Here is an 18,333-nt window from a genome sequence, read left to right on the forward strand (position 1 = left end):
AAAAACCTTGCAAATTCACTGAAAAAACCAAAGGTTTCACACATGTTATGGTTAGCTGGACATTTCACTCGTAAAAAACCAATGAAATTCCCCCGTTATAGTTAGTTCAGCTAACTATAACTCGCGCGCCCGCAATGCACTACTGATGACGTCACATATTACATCACTCATGACATGGTCACTGACATCACTCATGACATCACTGATGACATCTCAAATGACATCACTGATGACATCACTGATTACATCATCCTTGTGGCAGACCTCCTCTTCCCCTAATATAACCTTTGATACACACATTCAAAAATAGAGACTAAAATTTTCAAAACAATGGACATACCAATACCAGTTACAACAACCTCTTCAGTAATTCTAAGATCCACATACACATCCACTCATTCACCAACAGTCCTATACAGTCACTCATACATGTACTCACTCATCATATGTACTCATACACCTATACATCCTGTTAAACAATGCCACTCATTCATAGAGTTACTCACACACATAGTCACTCATGCTAATAAAGAATCAAACATACATTTACTTGCATATACAGTTATACACACACCACCACACTTACTTCTACAGAAACTTACACATACTTAGTCTTTAAAACAATCACTTATAGAAACACATACGTATTCATACAGGAACTCTTTCAATCTCTCACTCTCACATATACTCACTTATATACACCAATAGTCACATATACTAGTTTAATAGATATGTAGTTACTCATAAAGACACTATTGAGACAGTCATTCCCTCACTAACACACCCATACACACACTCATCCACCCATACAGTCCTGCACACATGCTGTCTTCAACACATACAAAGAGTGAATCACTCATTCATGCACCTATGCACTACGTAATACCCCCCACCGAACCATACAGACACTCAGACTGATACTCAAAAAAACAACTAATAACCTATATAGACACCCATGAAGCTAATCACCAACCCATGCAGCCACTTATACACAAAGTGAGAGACTGATACAGATATTTTCATATTTAAACATTACTCAGTAAGCCATGTATTCACTATGATACACTTAATCAGTCAGTTACACAATAAATTTTTCAAAAACAAAGCATCCATTTAGACACTTATATACCCATTTATTCTTCCATTGACCTTGAGATATACATATATAAAACATATTTAATTTTCAGAAAAACACACATTCACTGGATGATGTCATCAGTGATGTCATCAGTGATGTCATTTGAGATGTCATCAGTGATGTCATGAGTGATGTCAGTGACCATGTCATGAGTGATGTAATATGTGACGTCATCAGTAGTGCATTGCGGGCGCGCGAGTTATAGTTAGCTGAACTAACTATAACGGGGGAATTTCATTGGTTTTTTACGAGTGAAATGTCCAGCTAACTATAACATGTGTGAAACCTTTGGTTTTTTCATTGAATTTCTAAGGTTTTTTAAATACTAATTCCTAACTATAACGTGTGTGAAACCCATGGTTTTTTCAGTGAATATATATATATATATATATATATATATATATATATATATATAGTGCACAAACAGTATCAAGAAACAAAACTCAATGCTCTGAAGTGCTTAAATACAGAATTACTCAAGTTCAGGGGGCGACCACTTTTCAGAATTCTTTTCCAGCAGCCAACTCCCTGGTCTAAATATTGAAAATAGACCACAAACCTAACACTTGACTCTGAAGAACAGCACTCTGGGACTCCCTGTTTCACAAGAAAATCCATTGGCATATCTGGGTTGTATTGTCAGGTGAGTCAGGTTATCTGAAGCACTTAATAGCATTTTCCCTTCAGCACTATGAATAACAGGCGGCTGGACTAACAACAAAAATAAAAATGAAAATGTTCAATCCTGCCCCAGACTGCAGGGAGGCACACCTGGAATGGAGCTCTGTGGGGTTGGTTGTGTCACAGCAGCCCACCCTGCTCTGAAAGCAGCCCCTTAAATTGCAGCCCACCAGGGGAACGCCAGAGTGGCAAAATAACAGGCAGTGGTTTCAATCAATCATGATTTGTCATGAACAAGAAAGGAAAATATCATTTTCTCTGCAATATGAGCTGGCTTCTTCTAAGACCGTAAAACCCCATCGGTGGCCTAGTTGAAACATAAACAAAATATATACCTTTCTGAGAAGGTTGCTACGCCTACTTGACGGAAAGCAATACCAATGAATAGACATGGCAAACCCCATATCGGGTATAGAGGTAATGGCCTGGCAGGTTAGGAATTTAAAGCTCCTTTTCAATTATAGATATTGGATCCTGTTTGGCCATGCCTTTTCAGGATTCTAGAATTCCCCAGAACTATGAAAATAGCAAGTCATCCATTGCCAACAATATAAAACGACAAAGTCGATGCCCGTGAAGTATGCTGCTGCCATCAGAGCGGTGCAGCTGGCACGACAAGTTTTACAAACTAGAAAAACAGGTCCCTGCATGAGATCTGAGCAGGCTGGCCCGCTGGAAGGCAGCCTGCAGCGGTGCACTCATGTTTTTACTTCCTGCAGGCATGTCAGACTGGCTCTCAACAAATTGGTCTTCAAGTTTAGCAGACATTAAACAATGTAACCTTATGTTCCTAGTGAAAATAACCACATTTCAGGTAAGTCGGTAGATCACTGGTTCGACCAATTTACTTTGATGCTCATAATCCCAACCTGACTAGTACAGCAACATTAACCATTTCCTTAGCTTATTTTTTCTTGACATGAAGGTAGCATCAAAATTGACTGGAACTAGAGTCAGAATAGAATATCTACGCAATTGGGGCTGCTGGGAGCACCTGTGCAAACAATGAAAGTACGCCCTACTACGGTGAATGTGCTGCCCTCAGGGCAGCCGCGAACTCGCGCTGCCCCCAGAGCAGCTCATTCATGTGAAAATACAGAGCAGCAGCCGAGTGGGACGGGTATGTCCAGACGTGGGTCCCGTGCTCTCCATGCCACTGGAGTCAAGCTATCCTGGCTGATGAGAGCTGAAAGCCCGGAACCAGTCCTAGGATGCTTGTTTCCAGTCCAGGGAGGACCTGGCCTGGCAGTTCAGACTGGACTGTTCCCATTGGGCTCAGGGTCAAAACTGATTTGCATATGGCTGGGTCCAAACTGGAATAGCATGGTGAGCAAAAAAACGATGGATTTAGGCCCAGATCTTTAGACTGGGGTGACTGTATGACATTGTTCTGCATTCTGTCCATCAATTGTTCTTTTTGCACCCATCTGTAATATGGCGCGGGCGCAGAGGCAAAGGAATTCCCTCATTTGCACAGGGCATGCCCCTATGCAAATGAGGAAACGCCCGCTGAAGGTAGCACTGGTGCTTTATGTGCACCAGCGCTATTGGTAATTCTGAAGGGGACGCACAAGCGTCTATGCCCATTGCGCCCCCGGGGCACTTACTGTAATATGGCCCCTGAAAGTTGGGGCAGTTGAGATATTGATCCATCACTGTTATGGATGCCAAGGTTATGACACACGCCACCTTGATCTAATACATAAGAAATTACCTTGAACCCTACTAACCATGCTATGGAAACTACCTTTATATACAATTGGGGATGCAAGAATTCACCTGTAATAAAGCACATTACTTTACATATCTATTTTATTGGACCACAAACTAGACATACCTCAAGATTATACTCTGTCACCAAATCCATGTTATATGTCCTGATTAAACGAATTAGATCCAATTTGCCTTCAACGTCACGTTCAGATATTTCATAGCGAAGAGCTTTTCCCTGGAAACGCAAAAACAAATAGATTTTCACTCGCATACTTAGCACCTTCCTAAACAGTTTCACAAGTCTGAAGTTGCTTTCTAGACCATGTTCCTTGGCTCACGTTACAAGAACATCAAATATGCTAAAGTCAACATGAATCAACTCAAGGCAACATAATCTACCTACCTTTTACACTGTTGGGTTAAAGGTTGGATGGAGACCCAACCCTTGAGTCTTTTCTACTCACTGGTATGATATCAAAAGACCACTAGGCCTGCTATGTAATGCTTTTGTTGCTTATCCCAGTAGAGTCTTAACCTCTGCAGCACTAGAGATAACCACAAGTGTATCCCGCTTGCATTGAAGGGTGATTATTGTGCCGTCAACAGGCTGTGGGGAGACTAACAATCCCTGTTGTCTGCAAAAAAAGAGTCAATGGGCATAGGTATTGTCCCCTGTACATCTGTAAACTCATCTTCTTGATGTAATCCATACCTTCTTCCATAACAGTTATCCCTTCGTTACCCATGAATGTATGGTGGGTGGTGTGTGTATGGAGACAATTTGCAGTGTCAATGGAGTTCTCTGCAAAATAACATTGCCTGCAACATTGAACTGTGGTTTCCTAAACCAAGCTTAGGGCCAGCTTCTCTCTCCTTGTGACTGCCCTTGGAGCTGTAGCCCAGAGACACCATGCATCTGATACCCTGAATGTAGACCACATTTATTATAAAGCTGCCTTTAGAGACTCGGAGACATCATACACCCCTAACTGATACATTGGCTCTGTGAGTGATCATCTGGCACTTAAGGGGCTAATGTTATGCCTGAACTTGTTCTTGATTTATATACAAATCTGTTAGGCGCACTAGCTGGATAATTACATATTAAATCCTTTACCTGTTAATGGATGCTACTATGAGGCAAAATAATGTCTCGCACACTACGTGGATCCACCAGATTACTGAAGTTAGAAGAAACATATAGGTCATTAGAGTGTTAAGGAAACAAAACTTCTTTCTCAAGGCATTTTTGGAGTAGATAGCTTTACGCTAACTGCCCCCTTGAAATGGCAGTGAGTGGTCCTATGAACGCCATATCATTTCATACAGGATATTGAACCCAACCCTCGCAACTGACAGAGTGCAGCTGTAGTTTAGTGAGTTAGAGCTTGGAAAACCCTTTATGTAAATAACATGATAGCAATCACATTATTTGACAGTTGTTTGCACAACTCTAACAACGACAATGTGCCAAGAAGGCCAGACTTGAGAGGCTACACTCAGTAATCGAAATGTTAGCAAGTGTCCAAAAAGTGCACTCAATCATTTCTAGAACAGAAAGCCAGAGTAGAAAGAATAATTGATAATGTAGAATCCAGGCGGACAGTTTGGGAACAGAAATGCATAAAAAATGCAAGTGCACATTGAATCCCAAAGACCCTCAAAAAGCTAGCCCTCTGCTGGCACAGGAGGTCTTAAAAGAAACCATGGACTGTTATACTGAGGAAAACTGGCTGAGATGCAGGCAGCTATGGACACATGAAAACACACCATGCTCGAGACCACTAGAGAAGCTCATCATTCACGGAGATAGGAAGGGGGTGTCACATAAAGTACATGCATACATGGTGGCACCTGAAAATTACAATACATAGCAACATCCAGGAAAAAGAGTGAAGTGGAGCAAGGGAATGCTGACGCGGGAAGGATAGGGCAGGGGCGTAACACAGGCCCCCGCAGTTCGAGGGGCCCCCGAGCTGCAGGGGGGCCCCCACAGCACAATACTCTGGCCCAAGAGCTCGGATTAGATCCGGAGTGGGAGCCCCTCTGTGTATGTGGCAAGGGGGCCCCCTCAACGTTCGTTACGCCACTGGATAGGGGCATGGTTGCAGGGAGCAGTTATAGAATACTAAATGTAAGGCATGCACTCAAGAGGGAAACAGATTACTGCAAGCACTAGAATAGAAACATTGGGGTGAAGGCAATAGGTTCTCTGGAATAGTAGGAGATTGGATGCAAGGGGAGCAGTGAAAACAGGGAAGTAAGCAACGCCAACATAATGCTAGGGGAAGATGCAGGTGGAGGCACAAGGCTGGAAAGAAGCAAGTTAGATCCGCATTTGTAAAGTGAAAGTCAAGACAATGACAAACTGAAGATGGTTCAATAAAGGCAGAGATATGAGCAATAGCCAGATGTGGAGACTTACATTCACCAAAATGAAGAGATATTGGTTGTGACACAACACCCTCCTAGGGCACTATAAGGTTAACCAAAAATAGAGGGATATTGGATGTTAGACAACACTTCCTGAAGGACATTAAAGGATTGACCAAAATGGAGAGAAATGGGATGCAACACAACACTTCCCCAAGTACATCATAAGTGTTAGAGCTGGCAGCCTTGGCGTAGTTTTCCTCTAATTCTTTGTCTTCATCCCCCCTGTTTTGCTGACTTCGTTCTTACTGGTTTTAAGACTCTGCATACTTTATCACTGCTAATCAATGCTAGAGTGGTTGTGCTCTCTCCTAAAAACATGGTAGAATTGGTGTTGGACTTGGCCCTTTTTGTAGGGTCATCACTAAACTTTTTGCCTTTCTCCTAGCCTTTTTTCTGACATGGTGTTGGTGGTTTTAGGACTCTGGGCACTTTAGCACTGTTGTCCAGTGTAAAGTGTCTGTGCTCTCTGTGACAAATATGGTAAAATTGGTCTACACCTGTTTGGCCTATTTAATTTACCAGTCAGTCCCTTGTAAAGTGGATTCTCATATACCCAGGGCTGGTAAATTAAATGCTACTGGTGGGCTTGCAGCGCTGATTGCGCCACCCACCAAAGAAGCCATGCAAACCTATCTCAGGCCTCTGCCATTGCAGGGCCTGTGCGCGCAGTGTTACTGCCGCTGTGACGTGACACCTAGAGTGTGTGCCATGTCTGTGACCCCCTTTACTACATGTCAGTCACCTCTAAGGTAGGCCCTAGCTAGCCCTATGGGCAGGGCGCATTGTTGGTAAAAGATGGGACATGTACCTTACGTGTGTGACATGTCCTGGTGGTGACAAACAGCCATTTTGGTTTTTCACTACTGTTGGGCTGCCCTCCCATAGGAATTCATTGGGGATTCCCTGATAAGAGTTTCAGTGGTAATTCCTGATATGAGAGGAGCAGCGTGGTCACGTTTGGTATATTTGGAATGGTAATAATAAATGCTGCGCAATGGTGTGCGCAGATTTATTATAACCATTTTAGAAATTCCACTTTTAGAAGTTGGCATTTCTGTGTGCTATGTGTCTGCCTGCCTGATGTGAATTGCATGTCTGGCTTTTGAGTGACAGGGGCTGGTGAGGTGTGTGTGGCTCCAGGAGGGGCAGAGTGAGTCAGCACTAGGCTGAATGGGACATCTGCATTTGGAGTAGTGGGAGGAGTAGTCCCTGGTCCCTGAATAGGATTGTACCTGCCCTAGTGAATGCTGGCTCCGCCCCCCTGTGGTGTGTCTGATGACGAGCCCCAACCTAACAATGGAGAAGAGGAGCCCTGTCAACAGAGTGCTCCAAAAAAACCCAGAACCAGTTGAGACTGGTTCCCCCAAAGCCCTGTACTGCAGACAATGGACTGTGTGATATAAATATAGGAGCTGTGACCACATGATGATTGAGCTGTTCTTGTGACTGGGGGCTTGTTGCTGGGCCTCAGGAGGAACCGCCACGAGGGACTGCCTCCCTGCTGGAGGGCCCTGTGTGCTGGCCTGCCTGGGTCCAGCTTTGCCACCTTCCTCTATAAGGATTTTTTCCATCCAGTGCCTCGTGAGCGCTACATTCAAATTGGCAGACAAGAGCGCATGAGCTCTGCAGCAAGGAGCTGCAACTTACGTTGAGTGAATCCCGACGTGGGGATTCCCCCACCTGGGTGCCGAGAGGAGCGGAAGCCCAACCTGCATTGTGGTGTGGAGCGGGAGCCTACCCCGCTATATGTATACTTAAAACAGCGGGTGCCCACCCCGCATGCGGTGCTAGTTGGCGGGTGCCCACCCCACTTATATAAGTATTGTTAAGGCGGGTGCCCACCCGCACTTTGCCGCTGCCGAAGAAGTCACCGCTGCGACGCCGAAGAAGTCACCGCTGCGACCCCGGAAGTCAGGCAACTCGCCTGGTTGGGGGCGGAGCCTCCCGCAGCCGAGACCTGGAAAGAGGAAGTCCCACCCACCGCCGAGGGTCATCCAGAGTCTTGCGGGCTCCACCTTGAATACCCGTGTCCCAGGAAAGGGACCGGGTGAAGAGCCGAGTTTCCCCCTGCCGTGGAGGAGACCAGCAGAGCCTGCAGAGCCGGTGAGGGGGGCCGAGTTGGGAGTCTGGTGGAGGGGGTGTGTCGAGGCACATTGCCGTTGCCTTTCCCCTGCAGTAGAGACTGGAGGTGTCCAAGCCAAGCCCCGGTGAGTGGAGCATCTCTTTTGAATTGTTAGGACCGATCGAGGGTTCCCAGGGCACCGTAGTTCCAAAGCATTTCCCCCAGCTGCCCCACCTGACAGTGGGCAACTGCAACGCTGGGGCACATGTATTTTGAGGAGTCCCAGAGGGGAGCTCCCAAGCGGCACGGTGATGCCCGGGCTGATTTCTCATTCACGGCTGTGCCGCCCCAGAGCGGGCAGCTGCAACGCTGCGCATAATTATTTAGAGAATCCCAATGGGGACCCAGAGGGCACAGTGAGTGCCAGTGCCCACCTTTTTGCCCACACAGCTGCACCACAATTAGTGGCAGCTGCCACGTTTTGGCCTGCGCAATTGCGCACTTTTGGGATTCTGCTGAATGGCAGCCAGCCCTGACATTTTGGGACAGAGGGCATTTGAGCCCCAGCGAAAGGCCAGTTGGCCAGGGGGTCAGTTCTATGTTGGTAGGGCACAAGGCCCTAATGTGAGTGCGTAATGTGATTTATGCTTGTGATGCCTATGACATAATGTGTTTATGTTTAGGATGTTTATGCATAATGTGTTTATGCTGGTGAGGCCTAGTGCGTAATGTGTTTATGCTAATGAGGTTTGGGCCTAATGTGGATATGCCTAATGTCATACTATGATATTTTAGGATGGTGTCTAATGTGACTGTGATAAGGCTTAGGTCGTTATCATACCAGTAGTTACTGGTTGTGGTTTATATTTACTTAACTGTTCTGATGGTTCTGACAGTGGCCCGATTGGCCCTGTCCTGTATATAATCCCCTGTGAATATTGCCTAGTGCCTATTGGCACAGTGTAAATGTGTGATGATGTTTCTAATCGGATTATGATAATGCAAAGGCTATTTTTGATATAACCTTGTGTGGAGTTCCTTTTGTGGTGTGCCTAGTGTGTTGCTGCTGTGTGTGTGTGTTGCGCAAACGCTTTACATATTGCCTCTGGGATAAGCCTGACTGCTCGTGCCAAGCTACCAAGGGGGTGAGCAGGGGTTATCTTCAGCGTGTAACTCCTTTGCCCTGATTAGAGTGGTAGTTTCTGCCTGGCTTAGGAGCAAGCCCTAGCCAACCAGAAATCCCATTTCTAAGAATATGCTTATGCCCAATTTATATATTTAATTTACGTATAAGTCCATAGTAAAGGGGTTCTACCAGTCCCCAATGCTACCAGTGGGTCTGCAACACTGGTTGTGTTCCCACTTTTGTAGCCCTTTAAGCCTCTCTGAGGTCTGCCATTGCATTCTGTGTGTGCAGTTTTAAACTGTCATTTTGACCTGGCCGGAGAAATGCTAGGCTAAACCTTCCTTTTTAATACATATAAGTCCCCCCTAGGTAGGCCCTGTCCAGCCTAGAAGGTAGGATACAGTGTGTCTAAAAAGGTTGGAAATGGTTCTTTTAGTTTTACATGTTCTACTAGTGAAAAGCCCTAAAATTCATTTTTCACTACTGCAAGGCATACCTCTCCCAAAGGGTAACATTGGAGTTACCTTATTACATTTGATAAGTGATAATTTCCAAATGGGAGTAGGTAAACAGTTCATGTTTGATGTCTTTGGCATTGTAATTTACAATGTTGGAAATGTCACTATTAGAAAGTTGGCATTTTCCTGCCTTAGCCATTTAGTCCTTGCAGCCTGTCTCTGGGTCACATGACAGAGTGTAGCTGACAGATGGGCTTTGTGTATTCCTCCTAGACAACCACACACAGTAGAGAGCTTAGGAGTGCCTGAATGGGTCATCACTGGCAAATGGGATGGCGGAGCTGGGAACAGCCTTACTTACTCTTGAATAGGCTGAGTCCTGTGTCCACACAAAGGGCTGCATACCCCTTGTAGTTAGTCAGGATCCATGACAGAGAAGGCAGGAAGCCTGTGGACTTCAAATGGGAAACCTCTAGAAGCTTCTCTCACTTCAAAGGAAGGCCCAGGTAAAACTATTGGTCCTCAGACACCAATTCTTCAGTACACTTCTGTACCTGTAGATACTCTGTCAGGAAGAAGGATTACTGTGCTGCTGAAAGGACTTCCAATCTGCCTGACTGCTGTCCGGATGGGCTGCTGCCCTGCTATGCTGACCTGCTGCCCTCCTGCCTGTATAAGAAGGACTGGACCTGCAACTGTTGAACACAGGACCTCCAAGTGAATCCAAGGGCTAGTTGACTGGCTTTCTGACTAGAGTCTAAGGGGCAGAAGGCTCCAACAACCTTGAACCCAGCACCTTGACTTTACTATCTGTGAGTCCTACCCTACCAAGGGGTGCCACACCACTCCTGAACCCTTGGAAGTGGACCTGGAGGCGCTCTGCAAGCCCATCTGTGGATCCAGCAGAACTAATGCATCTTCTCTGCTGTGCTGTGCAATCCTGAGCAGAACCGACGTATCGCCTAAGTTGCAACGGCTCTCTCAGCACAAGGTCTTGACCTCGCAGCCTGCATCGGAACTGCTGCTGTGCAAAGCTTCACTGACACAGGCCCTTGAATTGCAAATCTATCTCCGACATCTACCTCGTGGTGCATCCTCAATGCCGGAATTCGAATCGCAAGCCCTCATCGACAGGATCCTCGACAATGACACAGGACCTCGCATCTCAGCTCCTCGGCACTGATGCATTTGCTCGGCTGTACAGTACATTCCTGACGCAGGACCTTGCATTGCTCCGCAACCAGTATTCAAGGTACTCTTGTTCAGCAGGCCTAACTGGGTCCCTGTAGCCAGCCTGTGAATCATTGCGCCACCAAAATCCACAGTTGGCGCTTTGTGCTTTATGTCAATATTTTTCAGCTAAATCTTTAAAATTGCATATCTCAAGTTCTACTGACTGGATTGTTGTCATGTTTTATTTATTAAACTGTACTCTATTTTTTAAAATTGAAGTGGGATGTTTCTTCAATTGTGTTTTTACTTTATTACTTTTTGAAGTGCTACATACATCCTTTACACCTTGCCTCTAAGTTAAGCCTGACTGCTCACTGCCAAGCTACCAGAGGGTGCGCACAGCATAATTTAGGGTTTGCTTGTGCCACACCATGACAAGGACTGTGGTCGCTGCTTGAAAAGGCTTCCCCAACCTCATCCATTAACCCAATTTCTCACAATAAGGCTGACCCAAAACGGAGGGATATCTGGTGTCACCAGGGCCGGACTCACCGGGCGTTTCCCCGGTGAGCCGGAAAGGTGGGGGACAGTTTTGGACCCCTGGGGGCCGGTTTTGTTACTCGAGGCCGGTTTTGCAGCAATGCTGCCATATCGGCCGCCTGTAAGAAAAGCGGGAGTGTTGCTTCCCACTCGCATCCCCTACACGCCTTGAGGGCAGGTCGAGCTGATTGCCAGGGCTGGTTTCAGTTCCCAGTCTGGCCGTGGGTGTCACACATCACTTCCCCAAGGACCATGAGGTTGACCACTTGTCCCACCACTGGTTCCTCAAGAGTTTTACATCTGCTGCCCAAAAACTACAGAAAATAAATCTGGTTCTATGGGTGCTTAAAAAACCTGTTCACTTTGTTTTCCTGTCATGACCCTTGAGGCTACAGGTAGTAAGATGAGTGTTGGGATAACCAAAGTGGAATGCCAGGATTGCACCTTCTTCTAGAACTTAGTTGACATGGTGGAAAACCTGTGGTGAAAGCTGCAAACGAATACAGTTGATAGAACTGTCCCTGGAGATGGAAGTCAAGCCAAAGAAGCACTGGCAACACACAATCAAACCCAGTGCAACTGAGGCTAGTGAAGATCCCTCCTCCAGTTCTTTTAGCTCATAGTGACAAGCAAAGCATGGTGGCAATAAAATGTATTTATTTCGGAACAGCGGCATGAAACAATCAGTGTGCTTGGTTACACAACATGACTGAAAGCATGTGCAAGGATAGAGAGGCATGCTGTGGGTTTGAGAGCAGTCACGAAGGAAGTAAAAAAGGGTTTACGAATGTCTCCAAACAGCGCCATCTGGCGGTAAGACGATGAAACCCAAATGCAATGCTGACAAAAGTTGTACATACCTTTTGGAATACGATGACTGCGTTTCTGATCACGCCAAAGTAGGCAGATATGTCCTCACTGTTCACCACTCCAAAAGCAAGCTCGGGGACATCCTTTGCAGCTTCATAGAAAACGTCTGCCATCCCGCCATGAAGCTCCTGCCCAAAAGAGTAGACATGTTCAGTCCAACCAAATTTCTATCATATTTTCAAAACTATCACTTTAAAAATGCATAGTTTAGTTACATATTTGATTCACATCTCTGAGGTTAAAAAATGTGTGCAGTGATTTAGTTCTTATTTTACTACGCTTATGAAATTATGTAATTATTGAAAAAAATTAATGTGTACAGTTTTTGTAGAATCATTTTCACGTTATACATAAAGGATGGCCTTAACCTTCTATAGTAAGGAACACAGAAAATTGTTTGTATTGTTGTTAAAACACTCACAAATAGGGTGAGCGCACCACTTCCAGTTTAAATTAGGGCCTCAGTACTTAAACTATATAGCCCAACAGCAGCTACTGTTTTACATATTTTCAACACCGAAATTAATTCCAGCAGTGACATATGGCACGCTCACTTTTCGGGGATAAACTGCACGTTGACCTAGAAACAATACGGAGGCTCTGATTTCGAGTTAAGGGCTACATTTCGAGGAATCTATCAAACCTGCTAAAATTTATAGGAGAAAAGGCTTGAAAAGAGTCATAACATTGAACATGGAGAGTAAAATACCGATTCTGCTCGTTTTACCTTGTTTTCCTATTGAAAACTTGGTATTTACCACACGTGATAAGTACCTCACACTGTGGTAATGGCATTTTCCTCATGTTGTAAATGTGGTTAATACCCCGCCCTATTCTGACAAACTTGCAACGAGGGCTTCAGTGTCCCTCAACGTTCCATATTCAGCCATTAAATTCCTGCCCTGTTAGTCAACTAGACTCAAATTTGTGCCCCTAAATTTGGGTCACATTTTGAATTTGCAATTCATAAGTTACTGTCATCGCCTGCGCTTCTCCGAAGTTGGATCCCTGAAAGCTACCATCTGGAAAGAAAAGGCAACATTTCCAGCGTGCAAGTTCAAACACAATCAATACCCTTTATCGATCATCTTTAGAGAGCAGGAATGGCAAAAGATTGGAACGCTAACCTCGAATAAAATAATTTATAAAGAGAGACAACTGAGGCAGCAAAATAATTGTGATTTGGAGACAACATTTGCTAAGGCTGAAAGTGGGAACGACAACTCTTTGCACTTTCACCAGCTTAACTCCACAGCCTTATCTAGTAAATCACTTTGGGCCAGATGTTTGCGACCGGAAAAATGCTTTTTCTGATGTACAAAATGCGATTCGGTAATTTGTGAGCGAATCGCAGTTTGCATTTGTGATTGGGTATTTGGAAGGGACGTGTTTTGGCCGTCCCTTCCAAGTACCGCATCAGTATGGTATGTATTGCTGTTTTGCTACCGAATTCTAGTCGAAAAACGGAATACTTTACCACTTCCCCTTTGAGAATGTTGAAAAAATATTTTTTAAGAGCAGGCAGTGGTCCCTCGGACCACTGTCTACTCATAAAAAATGAACTTAAATGTTTATTTTTTTTCTTTTTAAACGCATCCCATTTTCCTTGAAGAAAACTGGCAGCTTTTAAATAACAAGCATTTACAATGCAATGGTCTCGGCATTGTCAAAGTTAGAGCTATTGGTATTGCTCATGACATTACTTTGACATTGACTTAACAGATGTAAATGCAGTGATACTAATGTGAAACACAAGTGTTCAAGAATTAACCTGGTTTAATCTGAAATACTCTTAGCATATTTTACGTGCCGTTTGCTGCATTATTAACATGACGAATATTTTGATTTACGACGCTTGCTTTGGCTCCTAGACACAAGCCAGACCTGCTCGCCCGATGAACTTTATGGCTCACCTCTAAAAAGGTACGCTTATTTACTCTTTTATTTTATGCAGATATCGTTACAGTTGGCAAAATAAACCACGCCCTACAAACTACGCAACTAAACACTACGACCATTAAATGTCCCCGAACACACAAAGCTGCATTCGACTTCTGCCGCAAATATTGAAGTGCGAGTGTTATTATTGTGAGGTGAGTTCAGAAATGATCCCGCTGTTTGCTGTCAAGATAAGAGCAGGGCCGAGTCCGCAGTCCGTCCTATGAGCAGCTTAATATTCACGCTTCACATGAGAGAGTGATCCGTCATCCGCCGACGAGCACCGCGACACGGCCGGAATCACTGCACGGACAGCTGGTAGACCTGATCCTCGCTATATGAGAGTATTTTGCAAACATTGGAGGAGTGTGGCGTAAAGGCCAGAGCTGCTGACCTTGGCGCTGGGGAGCCAGGTTCAAGCTACGGCGTGAGCTCAACTTCCTGTGATTCTGGGCAAATCACTAAATCTCCCTGTGCCTTCCAAAAGTGAATGTGTCCTTGTGTAACGGAACGAATTGGAGCTCACGTAAAGCGCTTGAATCCCTTCATGTCGAAAGAAGGCGTCTATGGATTGTTACATCATCCCAGCCATAAATCTGACCTCTCTAATCTGTTAGGACACTGCCCGCGAATACTATGACGGGCTGCGCTCTCTTTTTCCACTGTCTCCGCCCGTCAATAACACCCTGTCCAACCCTGAACCATGGCAGAGGGCAGCTCTGAGATGCAAGAATGCACACAAAGCGCTACTCACACCGAGGCTGGCCAGCCGGGTCTGGGCGCCAACCCTTGGTTTGCAATGACGCCGTTCGCTGGCAGCGAGCACAGGGCGGGAAGGCTGCTCCCTGCAGGCACCGGGGTGATGTTGTTGTGTCTGCTCCTCACTGCCTCCTGCCTGTGTGCATACATCCGGCACACCGCATGGACACCCAGGCAATACAACCCTCCCCAAGAGTGCGGCCCACCCCCTCCTTGCCAACGGATGAGCAGCAGCAATAAGCAGGAGAGATGGCGCGCCTGGTCGCAGTCTGCAGGGACAGCGAGGAGAAGTTCCCGCTGTTCATCGAGGACACCCTGACGGCGAGTGAGGGCGAGGGCAAGAGTGGGTGACCCGTGGTGCAAAGGTAGCTCGCCGACTTTGTAACCAAGAAACAGCGTGTCATTTTCGGATTGGGGGCGTGTTTTTGTTTCTCTCCTCTTGCCATTGGCTGGAATGTTTACATTCCAGAGGAGAGAAAGAATCGAAAAAACACGCGCCCGAATCCGAAAAAGACGGGGCTTAAACGGACAGACGCCCCTCTCCTCCAATGGCTGGCCTCCGTTTAGGAAGCCAGCCAATGGAGAAGAGGGGCGGGTTCAAGCCCCGTACTGAAATCATTAAATCTCGCGAGCGAGACTGCGCAAGCGCAGCCTTCGCTAGCCGAGACCTAAAAAAGATTGCTTTATTTAAAAGCAGTCACAGACATGGTGGTCTGCTGACCCAAGTATGCCACCATCCCTGTGATGGCTGCAGATCCTATTGGGTCACAAATTGCAACCTAGCTCATCAATATGCAAGAGGTAGATCTATTTGTGACCCATTAGAAAATGCTAATGAAACTCAAAAGAGTTTCATACATTAGGAATAGCGATTTTCTAATTGCGATTTGCAGGATATTGCAATTAGGAAGTCACTGTTTCTAATCTTCGTACATCTGGTCCCAAATACTTGGCGCAATATGTACATTTCTAAAGTTCTGCTTTCAGGTACTCCCAGTTGAATTGGAGCAGAAAAAAACAACTAACCATAATGCACCTGCAAATTTAAATAAAAGAGTTTTTAGTTTGTTTCCATCCAGCTTCAGAATCACAAAACAATGTGTTTCATGTGCACTTTCTGAACTGCTCATATATTCTAAAATAATGTTACATTTCTTTTACAGGTACTTAAATGTTGTGTGTTAAAAAAATGACACCCTATAGTCTTTCCTTTCAGGCTCCCTGTACCCTGGCAAGATTGTCACTGTAGTTCACTTTACAACATCTTATCATTTTACAGTCAGAGAAAGAAAAGTAAACACCAATCCCCATGTTAAAAGAGTAAGCAGCAATTTGTCAGAAGACACGGCCTGACATATCATCCCTGTCTTTGAAGCACAGCAAATGGGACAAATTAAGCACAAAATGTAAAGGCATGTTTTTGTTCATTCACCTTCTGAACTCCAGCAGGGTTGCCCCAACCCCCAACACCCCTACTTAACAGCGCCTATGTTAAGTCTGTTTTCCTCATTTGTGTCCTGGTGCAAACGTTTTCATGGACTTGAATATAACCTGTTTGCTCCATTCCCCGTTACAAAAGTAGAAAATGGTAAAAAAAAAATACATTTCGTCCAATTTGCACTAGTTGAAAGTTTATGTAATCTCATCTGGCCCGAAGAATTTTCCAATTTACAGATCAAACTGCAAGCCTGATATTTTGTTTGCTTAAAGACACACTGTACCTGCTGGGACATCTGAAGGATTTTGGGGGCCCTGGGCCGAACATAGGGGCATATTATCAAGCACGACGTTAAAATTATCGCCGCTTTAGCGGCAGAAAACTGTGATAATGGGCTTGATAATATGCCGCAGAGAATTCCAATAGAATCCCATGTTGACACCAGAACATGGGCTTCCATGGGAATTCTCAAGGGCATAATATCAAGCTCATTATTGCCACTTTAGCGGCAGTTTTCTGCCGCTAAAGCGGCGATAATTATAACGCCGTTTCTTGATAATATGCCCCATAGTTTGGGGCCCCCTGTTCGGAACAAATTTGAATTCATGATCCAGTTTCAGTTCTTTCATGCCCTTTTTGGCTAGGTCATTAAGTGCACAGGCACATGTCCAAATTCTGAATTTGTTTACATCTAGTATTTAGGGATAGTGACGTGTGTTTTCAATATTGTAACGCGGCAGCAGCACACTAATATTACTGCTAATAATCTTTGTGACCCCCCTACCCTTTCTCATTTGTGGGGTCCTGTTTTTTTCTAAAAGAAAGTTTTCTGTGAATGCTGCATGAAACATAAACACGTCTTCCATAGACTCCCATACATCACTCACACTGAAAATAAATGGAAGGAAAACGGAATTTATAACTGTTTGTTGAAGAATTATTAAAGGTCATCCGGGCAAGACTCTGCAGAAAAGAGCTGGCTGTGTCACGAGGAGGGGGTGGGGGGGGTTGAAAGGCTGGGTCCATGGGACGAGAGCCCGCTTTGCCCATGCATTAAAACGTCTCTGTGTACCTTCCAACAGGCACCATTTAAGGGTGCCCTATTCATCCAGAGGTCTAATGTTTCCAAAGTCCCTGCCTGAATGTCTCCCAGGCCAGGACTTATGTCAGCATTTTGGTACTTGTAGTCCTAGTTAGCCATTATAAATTTAGAACTACAGGGACCAGCAGGCTATGGGAAACCCCGCAGCAGAATCGCTATTCACACGTGAACGTTGGAAATCTGAGCGTTCTGTTAACCTGTGACATAAGCAAAATATTCACCTTAAAAAAGCCAATGATCGCGACCTCTTCAGGTTCGATGAAAGCCACAGCCTGCTCCGTGCTGTTGATGTGGACGGTGCTGGGTCCAGTTCTTCTGTCTAGCCACGTGACGAAAGCCGAGGCACTTCTGACTCCTTAGACATGTAAAAAAAAAGACAAAATATCAATAGCTGAGGTCAGCGTCGTCGACTTTGATTCTTGTGTAATTTGTACAACATCCTGCTACCGTTTGAGAGGACGCTGGCCCTCGGTAAAATTGCAAAATGCTATTTAACATTAAACAAGCACCGTCGAAGCCAATGTGTATGGCTGTAGTGTGTTCAATAATGCTAGAACTAATTGGTGTGGCCCTTGTTTGGATGCGTTAGCCCTTGGCTTTACCAGTGCTTGTTTTTTTCTGTTATTACAACAAAGCAGGCAGATAAGTAAAGCTGGCCCTAGGTCAAGTCCAGCTTTGTTTGCAATCTGATACCTATAGTTCTTATTATATAATGCAATAAACAGGTCTATATGCTCCTGACTGTATATTTTGTATTCATTGTTCTTGCTAAAACCTCTGGCAGTGAGTGCCATGCATATGCAGAACACGCAGGTGCCCATGTACGCATAGGCGAGCCAGCACAGGTATGTGTTTGCCTGTGTGGTACATATCCACATGCTGTCTATATGCCTCGGCCA

General features: G+C 45.1%; 1 protein-coding gene across 1 annotated transcript in view; it reads right to left on the reverse strand.

Annotated features, from left to right (window-relative positions):
- Positions 1–18,333, reverse strand: part of PDILT (protein disulfide isomerase like, testis expressed) — a 199,931-nt gene that overhangs the window by 124,663 nt on the left and 56,935 nt on the right. The window contains exons 3-5 of the mRNA XM_085629085.1: positions 17,656–17,789; positions 12,188–12,325; positions 3,657–3,767 (exon numbers count right to left, since the gene is read on the reverse strand). Coding sequence (XP_085485211.1) covers positions 3,657–3,767; positions 12,188–12,325; positions 17,656–17,789 — 383 coding nt within the window. The remainder of the gene's footprint in view (positions 1–3,656; positions 3,768–12,187; positions 12,326–17,655; positions 17,790–18,333) is intronic.

The sequence above is a fragment of the Triturus cristatus genome, chromosome 10, assembly GCF_964204655.1.
Source record: "Triturus cristatus chromosome 10, aTriCri1.1, whole genome shotgun sequence".
Taxonomy (NCBI): domain Eukaryota; kingdom Metazoa; phylum Chordata; class Amphibia; order Caudata; family Salamandridae; genus Triturus; species Triturus cristatus.